The sequence below is a fragment of the Pteropus alecto genome, unplaced genomic scaffold (assembly GCF_000325575.1).
Source record: "Pteropus alecto unplaced genomic scaffold, ASM32557v1 scaffold43, whole genome shotgun sequence".
Classification (NCBI taxonomy): Eukaryota; Metazoa; Chordata; class Mammalia; order Chiroptera; family Pteropodidae; genus Pteropus; species Pteropus alecto.
The window spans coordinates 1,667,560-1,676,305 of NW_006435764.1; the positions used below are offsets into that span (position 1 = coordinate 1,667,560).

Sequence of the window (8,746 nt, forward strand, 5' to 3'; positions counted from 1 at the left end):
AGGACGGGCCTGGTGAGCCTGGGAGGGCTGAGGGCCCAGGTCAGAGAGCTCTGGGGCCCTGGGATGCGGGGGCCGGGCTGACGCAGCGGGAGGGGGCACGGTGGCAGCAGGGTCTCCATGGCACTGGGGCGATGGAGGGAGGGGAGAGGCAGCGGGGCCCTCGCTAGGGGCCGGGGAGTATGGCCGGCCACAGACCACGGCTGCCCCCAGGGTGCTAGTGGGCCCAGACTTCTGTGGGGGGCATCTGGCTTTTCTACCTCTGGCCACTCCGTGCTGGCAGCATTCACTCAGGAAGAATGGGGCAGGGGGCCAGGCAGGGGGTGCTGCCTGGAGTCACACGGGGTGACGGCCTCTCCCCTCTGTGTGACCGGGGGCACACGGCTTCATCTCTCTGTGCCGCTGCTCTCTCATCGGTGAGGCCCCTGACGAAGGTCGACGGCCGTGTGCACGTGTGCTGGCACGGTGTCCCTTTCCCTAAGAAGCTGGCATCGCCCACGTCATTCCCGATCTTTCGCCGCAGCCTGGGGCGGGGGGCAGGGCACAGCCCCAGCACCGGCCACCCCTCCAGCTGCCGTTGTAATGAAGACTGGACAGCTGTTCTGAGCCCAGGGACAGGGCTGATGGCGGGATCTGGCCTCCAACAAGGCCCTGCGTCCCCGGTGACACGCAGCCCCCTGTCAGACGCAGGAAACTAACTGCGCGATGAGCCGCATGGACAGTGCTCCCACCCCACTGAGTCCCGGGGACTCTGGGAGGCAGACCGAGGACTCCGCTCGTCCCACTGGCCGCGCACAGGCCCGGCCCCTGGTGGACACTGGTCAGTGCCCAGCTGGTGGCGCGTCCTCTCTGTGCCAGGCAGCCCCGTGCCGCGCCCTTTGTGTGAACTGTATCTCATTCAGCCCTCACAAGGATCCTATGGGACAGGGATTGCTGTTGTCCGCATCTCACAGGTGGGGACAACGGGCCTGAGAGGACAAGACCCGTGGCAAGGCCTGGTGACTCATGGGGATGCCAGGCCAGCAGAGCTGGCTACAGGGCCGGTCTAGCCCCAGCTCGGCCACCGTTGGCCACTGAGCAGCCCCCGCGACTATCCAGTCAGGACCCGTGATCTGCGTCCTCGCCGTGTCCACGCGTTTAGCCAGCAGACGTCTCTCTCCTTGGGACACCACTCCGGGGACTCCAGGCCCCTGGGCAGCGCAGAGCAGCTGAGTGAGCCAGGGCAGTGCCTCGGCTGCAGACCTGCGTGGGGCCGGCTGCCCGAGGACACGGGGTCCAGGGGACACTGTCAAGGCCACAGCTCCCGCCGAGGCCCGCGGGTGGCAGGGGCCGGGCGGGGCCTGGGTGTCACACGTGCTACTTCAGTCTGCAAACCACAAGCGAGACCTGGACGACCAGAGGCCCTGGGCCAGGAGGCACCGGGGATCCTAGGACCCGGCAGCCGGGTCCCCAGTGTCCCCACCGTAAAGCAGACAGCCGGGCTCCTGAGGCTGCCGCCGGGCAGGGGAGGCGTGCGGGCGCGTGGGCGCGGGCCTGGCCTCCGGCTCCCCGAAAGTGCTTCCTGCTTCTCTCCGCATTCCTCGCCGGGTCCCCAGTGGACGGAGGTTCTGGGAGACGCTGGGTGTGGGACGGAAGGACAAAACGCTGTCGGGAGAGCCGCGTCCACGCCGCCCAGTGGGCCGCGTCTCCCCTGGCCGGGCCTGGCGCTCGGGCACGTGGCTGGCCTCTGAGCCCCGCTCTCCCGTGTCCCACGCCCTTCTGAGGGCCTGGCCAGCCCGGACCACCAGCAGCCAGCCGCTGGCCCCTGGACAGACACCCCGCCTTTGAAGCTGCTATTCCCGCCCAAGTACAGAAGACGGGGCACGGCGTCCCTCGGGGTTCTGAGGGGGGGCCCGTGACCTCGCGGTGCCCACCCCCACGCCGCTGCTCGGGCTGCGCACCCCCTGTCTTTCCTTCCTTCTTCCACTCCAGGTCAAGGTCCAGAGCGAGTCTATCTGGCCTCCAGGGAGCCGTGGGCGCAGGGGGGCCACCCTCCCCGCTTTGTCTAGGGCTGTCGTTCTCACGTGGGAAGCCCCAAGTCCCAGGCAGCCAGGGTGCAGGGGTCTGTGTGCGGGGCACCCCCCAAGGCAGGGGCCCTGCTCCTCCTCTCCTCTGGTTGTGGAAGAAACAGGACGGGCCACCCCGCGGCGTACCCCAGCTGTCACCCGAGGGCCCCTGCGTGTCCGGTCTGCGGGCCTCTCGCCTGGACACCACCCTTGCAGCCTTCTGTGTCATCGAGACCTGTATCCCTCTCACTTGGGGCCACCACCTGGCATGAGCCCCTGGAGTGACCCCACCCCACCGCACGGGACCCCGCGTGCCAGCACTGGGCCCAGCACGGCAGAGCTCAGCGGGTGAGCGGTGGGCCTCTGTCCCCTGCACAGGCCGCGGCACCCCCTCCGCCTGGACACTGGGGTGTCCGGGTCACCAGAGGCAGGCGGAGACACCTCTGCTGGCTGGCGTGGCCTCCTCCTCCAGGAAGTGCCCACGACTTGCCCCCAGAGCAAATTGGAACTGCGTGAGGTCCAGCCCCTGCCCCCTCCTCGAGAAGCCCCTGCCCAGACTCCAACCCCAGCAGTCTACTCCTGGGCCCCAGTTCTAGAAGGTTCCTTGGCACGTGCTAGCCCAGCCCTGAAGGGGCAGCTGCAGAGGCACGTCACGCCCTTCCTCCTGGACCCTTAACCCGACCACCCCCAAGATGGAGCTGGCACACTGCGGCCGGGCCCCACGCCTGCAGCGGCCAGGTGCCCTTCGTCAGGCCGTGACACCAGGGACACCAGGCTGGAGTCTGAATGACAGACAGGGACGGGACAGATGCTGCTGTGAGGGTTGGCGCCCCTGCTGGCCAAGACCTGAAACTGCATGTACCCCCGCTGAGAAGGTGAGGGGCAGGCAAGGGACCCCCGTCAGAAGCTGCCCCTGCCCCGGCCTAGCCCCAGCCAAAGCCTGGTTGGTGACCCCAAAGAGATGACCTGAGGCAGGATTTCCCTTGGGGCATAGCAGAGTAACAAGCGCTGTCGTGAGCACGTACCACGGGACCCGTCCCAAGCCATCTCGTTCTGTTAGCACCCCAAAACCACCTCCATGCGAAGGACACCCCGATTCACACCTGCACTCAGACCCCCGCCCTGTGCCGCACCTGTGTGCTACCCACGTCCCCACCCACTGGAGCTCTGAGTGCTGGCAGGTCTCCCCCACAGAGAGCCCGCCACCTCCCCAACGCCCCCCCGCCAGGTCCCCTTCTCAGCTGGCGGCTGCTCAATACCCCGGGTGTGCAGAGCCCCAGCCTGGGACCCTCCACTGCCACCTCCCACCCGCACCCTCGTCACCCCAACAAAATCTGCCCTTTGCTGCTCCCCAGTCTCTGATAAGCACTTTGGCCAAAGGTCCCTTCGAGAACACCAGGCAGGCTCGGAACCCCGTGACGGCACCTCCGCCCGCAGAGCAAAGCCCACCTGCTCACGGCAGCGACGTCTGCTTATGCGTCACACACGCCGGGTGATGTCTGCCCTGGCCCACCCACACACACACGCGTGCCCACGCACAGAAGCCCTCAGGCACGCTGGAATGCGAGTCACAGTCAATCCTGTTGGCTGAATGTCCCGAGCATGGGGCACGGAGCCCAGCACACAGTAGGTGCTCAATAAATGCGTGTCGGTTCCAGTGGGGCTGCCTGTTTCAGGGCCTGTGCCGGATTCAGACGTCCTCTGGCCCCTCGGACCCTGCCAGCTCTGGGATGCTCACAGGGTCTCACCAGCCAGCACACTTGAGCCTGGGTGTCCCTCCTCACAGTGTCCCTCCCACTCCCAGCCTTTCTGGGGCCCCGCAGGGCTTCGCTGTGGCCTGCGGGATACTCCGAGATCTGGGCCTCACGGCCCCTCCCCCTGCTGCACATCTGTGCCCCCGACCCACCCAGGGTTCTCGGTTTGCAAACACCCCAAGCCTGGGCCTCGTCCATGCTATTCCCTCTGCCTGCCATGCCTTTCCCGTACCCGGCCAGCCTGCGTTCATCCTTAAGACTTCGTGGAGGCATCACCTCCTCCAAGAAGCCCTCCTCCCCAGCTCCGCCCCAGATGTCTCAGCTAGCCCAGATCAGTCCGGTCTGGTAGAACCATTTTCTCAGGGTCCTGGGGGCTGTGGGTCCTGGGGGAGCGCAGAGCGTTTGTTGAGTGGCTGAGTGAGTGCGTTGGCCACACAGGCCCACAGCCAAAGCTGCTTGCTCTGAAAGAGGTTCCGGGCTCCCAGGTGCTGCTCCCCCCACCTCCAGCCCGAAAGGCAGCCTTCCCACACTCCCCGAAGACCAGGAAACTCCCCGACCTCCTCGCTGAGCCTGTCGGGACAAACGCCCCTGCAGAGATCCAATTGCTTCTGCCCCAACCAGTTCGACACCGTTCACAGGCCCTGCCCGACCCAGGACGGTGAGGTGAGTAACAGCGGCTCTGTCCCCGCCCCATGCAAGCACCAGGGGCCCCCTGGCGGCCCTGTCTGCCCCTGGTCAGGCCGAGATCTCTCATCCCTGACCTCTGCTGGGGGTGCCCAGGAGGAGCCAGCACACATCCTGACCTCCGGGCCTGTCCTGGAGAGCAGCCAGGCCGGGAGCCCAGTGGGCCTCGGGGCTCCAGACCCTCCTGGGGAGTCTCTCCCCCGCCCGCATGGGGTATGGAACCATCCAGACTTCAGTCCTCCCCCAGCAGCCATGACTCTGACATCGGAGACCGGGGTCACCCCCTCCCGCAGGCCAGCCTTCTGCGCAGTCCTTCGAGGACAGCCCACTGACTCACCTGCTGTACCCTGGGGGTGCTCGCCCTCAGCATCTCTGAGCGGGCAGAGAACGGGCCGCCCTGTCAGACACAGACGGAGGGGAAGACGGGAGGGGAGGGCTGGATGCCGACACTGACCATGTAGACAGGTGACTGCACGGGACAGAACCGTGAGCTCTTCATTCTGTCAGGCCCCAATTGTGTCACATGGACCGAAGGCACGGATTTCCAATCAGGCCCTGAGGAATGGTGACCAAGGATCAAAAAACAGTGACTGGTTCACGTTCAGGCATCGTCCTCGTTTTCATCCTTATAGTTAGAGCCTTGGGCGTGTGCGCTGGGCCGCAGTCCAACTCCAGCCCAGGCCCGCGGTGCCCAGGGGTGGCCGTGAGCCACGCCCCTGCCGACTCCGGGCCAACCGGCACCTGGTGCCCGGTGCCTGGACTTTGGCCCGCCCTCCCGGCCCTCCCAGTCCTCCCCGGGCACCGCGAGAGGGGCTCCGAGGCCGGCTGCCCTCCTCTCTCAGGCTCCTTGCTCCCTGCGGTTCTCTATTCTGCTGAGCTGGACTTAACATGGCAGAGTGGACTTTGGTTTTGACATTCAAGCCTGCGGCCGGTCTCTGAGCTGCTGGACACCTGGTTACGTCTCTGGTGAGTCATGCCAGGCTCAATGTAGTCTGCGTGCTTCCCGGGGCTCCCCACGGCTGTAAGCCCCCTCCCGCCCAGCCCCCCGACTCTCCAGAGGGACGGCTTGAAGCCATGAGCATCTGCACAGCTTGGGACTCTGGTGACCTGGGGCCAAGGGGGCGAGGTCACCGCAGTGTGACATGGGGACAAGTACCAGCTCTGTAGCCCCCTGGTCTGTGGGGTAGGTCCCCCTCCTGCACCCCTGTCCCCTGTCCTTCCACCCCATGCCCCTCCTGTGGGTCTGTCTGCCGCCTCCCCCTGCCCTCTACCCCTCCCCCCTCCTATCCTTCTTCCCAGCCCCGGTCCCCTCTCCTTCCACCCCGTGCGTGGTCTGGACACCAGGTACTCCTTGAAAGCTCAGAGCTCCTGCCTTTCACGCCAACCTGGGAGAAATGGGGTGTCTGAGAGCCTGGGCAAAGTCAGGCCAGGGAGAAAGGAGCCAGCCTGGGTTGCCTGTGCAGGGGAGCAGGGCCACCTCGGGGCGTGTCAGGCTGAGCCGGTCTGTCGCCCCACCCCCAGGCCCTGCCAGAAGCTCCCTCGGGCTGTTAAAACGAGGAAGGTAGGCCTCTGGTGGCCAAAAGCTGCTGCACGTGCTGGGGTGCACCGTAGGCCTCAGGAGTCCCACCCCCTCCCCGGGCACACGCTCCCAGATGAGCCCCACACCCTCAGGAGGCACCTACCTGCGCTGCAGTCAGCAACCAACCTAGCTAGGCCTTGTCTCCCTCTAAAAATGGGGTGCCCTGCCTTCCTGTGTAAGGTATGTGTGGGGAGGGCCCCTGTCTCCGGCCCCATGGTGGCTGTGTGCCCAGACGCCTGGAGCTATCAGTTATGAAGGGGCAGGGACACCTGCCACGCTCTCTAAGGGCGCCCGGCCGGGGTCCTGAAGCGCTGTCCTCTCCTGCAGTGAGGCCAGGCCGGCACCACCGCCACCCACCTCCCGCCCAGTGACTCAGCACCGTCGCCCAGCACAAGAGGACTTTTGACTCCGCCTATTCCACCACCCTCCAGCTCGGGTACCTACCAGGTTTCCTGTGCCCAGGATGCAGGGAGCTAGGGCCCGCAGGGGCCAGTCCCCTGCCGAGATGGGCGCCCTGGGCTGGCCCACGACCCTCCTGCTCACCTATGCGCTGGCCACCCTGGAGTTCACGTGCCTCTTCATGCAGTTCTCTGTCCTGCCGGTGAGTGCCTCCTGCCCCGGCAGCCGGCCGCCAGCCTGCCCTCGCCTGCCCTCTGCCCCAGTGACTCCCCGGGTCACCCAAGCCCAGCCTGCCGTCTCGTTGCCCACCTGGGCCACGGCAGGGGCAAGGGGTGGGGGCCTGATGCTGCTCTGGCCCCTCTCTCTGGGGGCCCCTTGCCACACTGGAGCTGAGCAAGTTAAGAGACCCAGGGACTGTGCCTCTTGACTCCCATCAGCACGTCTTGGACTCCGGAGGCCCCGCCAGCCTTGCAGCCTTGGAGAGGGGCCGTGGGAAGCCGCCCCACTGCCAAGCGGCCCACTTCCGGGTCCTAGCTCTGTTCACCCCTCCCCCCCACCCCAGCATCTGCTCAGCTCACATCCTAGCTGCATCCGGGCCCCTGCTCAGGCCCGCTCTGTGGCAGGCACTGAGACCCACTTCCCACCTGGCACTGAGACCCACTTCCGTTCCATCCCTGGTTCTGGTGGGTCGGTCCTCGTGCGGCTTGCCCACAGCCCACATCCTGTTCCACGGCCCTGGGCTACTTCTGTCTCGGGTACCAGGACGCGAGGGCGAGACCTGCTCCATCCATCCTCTGCGGCCTGGCCCTGGTAGGCAGTTGGTCAAGTGGCCACTGTGACTTCCAGGTTAGCGCCCACCCACCAGCCTGGCCATCTCCTGTGCACTCCTGTTCGTTCATTCCAGAAACCAGAGGCGGCTGGCCACAGGCTCTCAGCCCGGGCGACAGCTCCGCCGGGGCGGAAGACGCCCCAGAGCCTCAGAGGTCCTTCACCAGCTGGCCTGGGGGAGCCATGGCCCCAGCCGCTGGGCACTGTCAGAAGTTCCCCAGGAGACTCTCACGAGCAGCCTGGGCCTGGGGGTCTGGGCAGGAGCGGGGATGGCCTTCGTCATCATTCCTGGCCTGGCAGGGGCTGCAGGCCAACCAGTGACCCGAGCTCTGTCCCTTGGGTCACCCAAGCGCAGCTCAGTTTGCCGAATGGCCTGGTCCACCCCCTCAGCAGCAGCCTGGAGGCCTAGGGAGGTGCCTGGCTGTCCCCACTGTTTGTGAGCAGTTAGCACCCTCAGAGAGAGGGGCAGCTCTCTGGGGAGGGGCGTGTGCTTGTTCAGCGAGGCCCACTGAGCGCCCCGTCCTAGAACTCAGAACGCGGCCCAGACGAGCTGCCCCCTCGCGGCGGGTGGTCGGCTGCGCCGTCTGAGTGTGGCGGGATGGTGATGCCCCCAACAGGCGCATCCCGATGACCCAGGGCTTCGACACATGATTGCGCGGACGATTTAACCCATTAAGTGGGATCCCTGGAGGCAGGGGACAGGAGCCCAGAGGCCAGGGCCAAAGAAGGGGCAGCCACAGGCATCCTGGAGCCACAGAGAATCAGGGCAGGCCGGGACAGGAGACCAGGGCTCCCATGCCTCCTCAGGTCCCGTGGAGGGACACTGGTCACTGCCTTTCGCTCCCCAGATGGGCATCCGTCAGAAGGGGCCAGGAGCCACACAGAGCTGACCGTGTCTTGCTGGGAGAAGGGGCACCTTCTGGAGGCCATCGGGGCATTGGGGACAATGTCCTGCTGACCTGGACACACCACAGTCTCTCCCCTACCAGCTCTGAGTGAATGAAGCCAAAATGGTGGGGGCCGAGCGGCTCCCCTCGCCCGGCCCGCGGGTGTGAGTGTACCCCACAGGGGGAAGGAGGCCCAGCAGCTGCCTCCCCTGAGCTCCTGGAGCCGGGTCCTAGAGGCCCCTGCAGCCCCCACCAAGACGAGCGGCCCAGTCCCAGTGCCAAAGGTCCCTGCCAGGCACACCGCGGGGCAGTCAGGGACAGACTCACGGACCCCCCCGCCCACCGAGGACCCCCGATTCTGGATATTGGGGTCCTTCCCAGACCCTTCCCATGACCCCTCCTGTGTTTCAGTACCTGTCCCGGAGCTTGGGGCTGGATTCTGTCGCCTTTGGCTACCTGCAGACGACCTTGGGTGTGCTTCAGCTGCTGGGCGGGCCGGTGTTTGGCAGGTACTGTGGGCCGCCCCTCGGGGGTCACAGGCTGGCTCAGGCCTGTCTCCCCCCCCCCTTCCCC

At 66.4% G+C, this 8,746-nt stretch overlaps 1 protein-coding gene across 4 annotated transcripts in view; it reads left to right on the top strand.

Moving 5' to 3' along the window:
* The first annotated feature begins 6,468 nt into the window (after positions 1–6,468).
* Positions 6,469–8,746, top strand: part of SLC22A18 (solute carrier family 22 member 18) — a 21,599-nt gene continuing 19,321 nt past the window's right edge. For all 4 annotated transcript variants that reach the window (XM_025046238.1, XM_025046239.1, XM_006910981.3 and 1 more), the window contains exons 1-2: positions 6,469–6,660; positions 8,585–8,682. In XM_025046238.1, the coding sequence (XP_024902006.1) occupies positions 6,605–6,660; positions 8,585–8,682 (154 nt within the window). In that variant the 5' untranslated portion in view covers positions 6,469–6,604. The remainder of the gene's footprint in view (positions 6,661–8,584; positions 8,683–8,746) is intronic.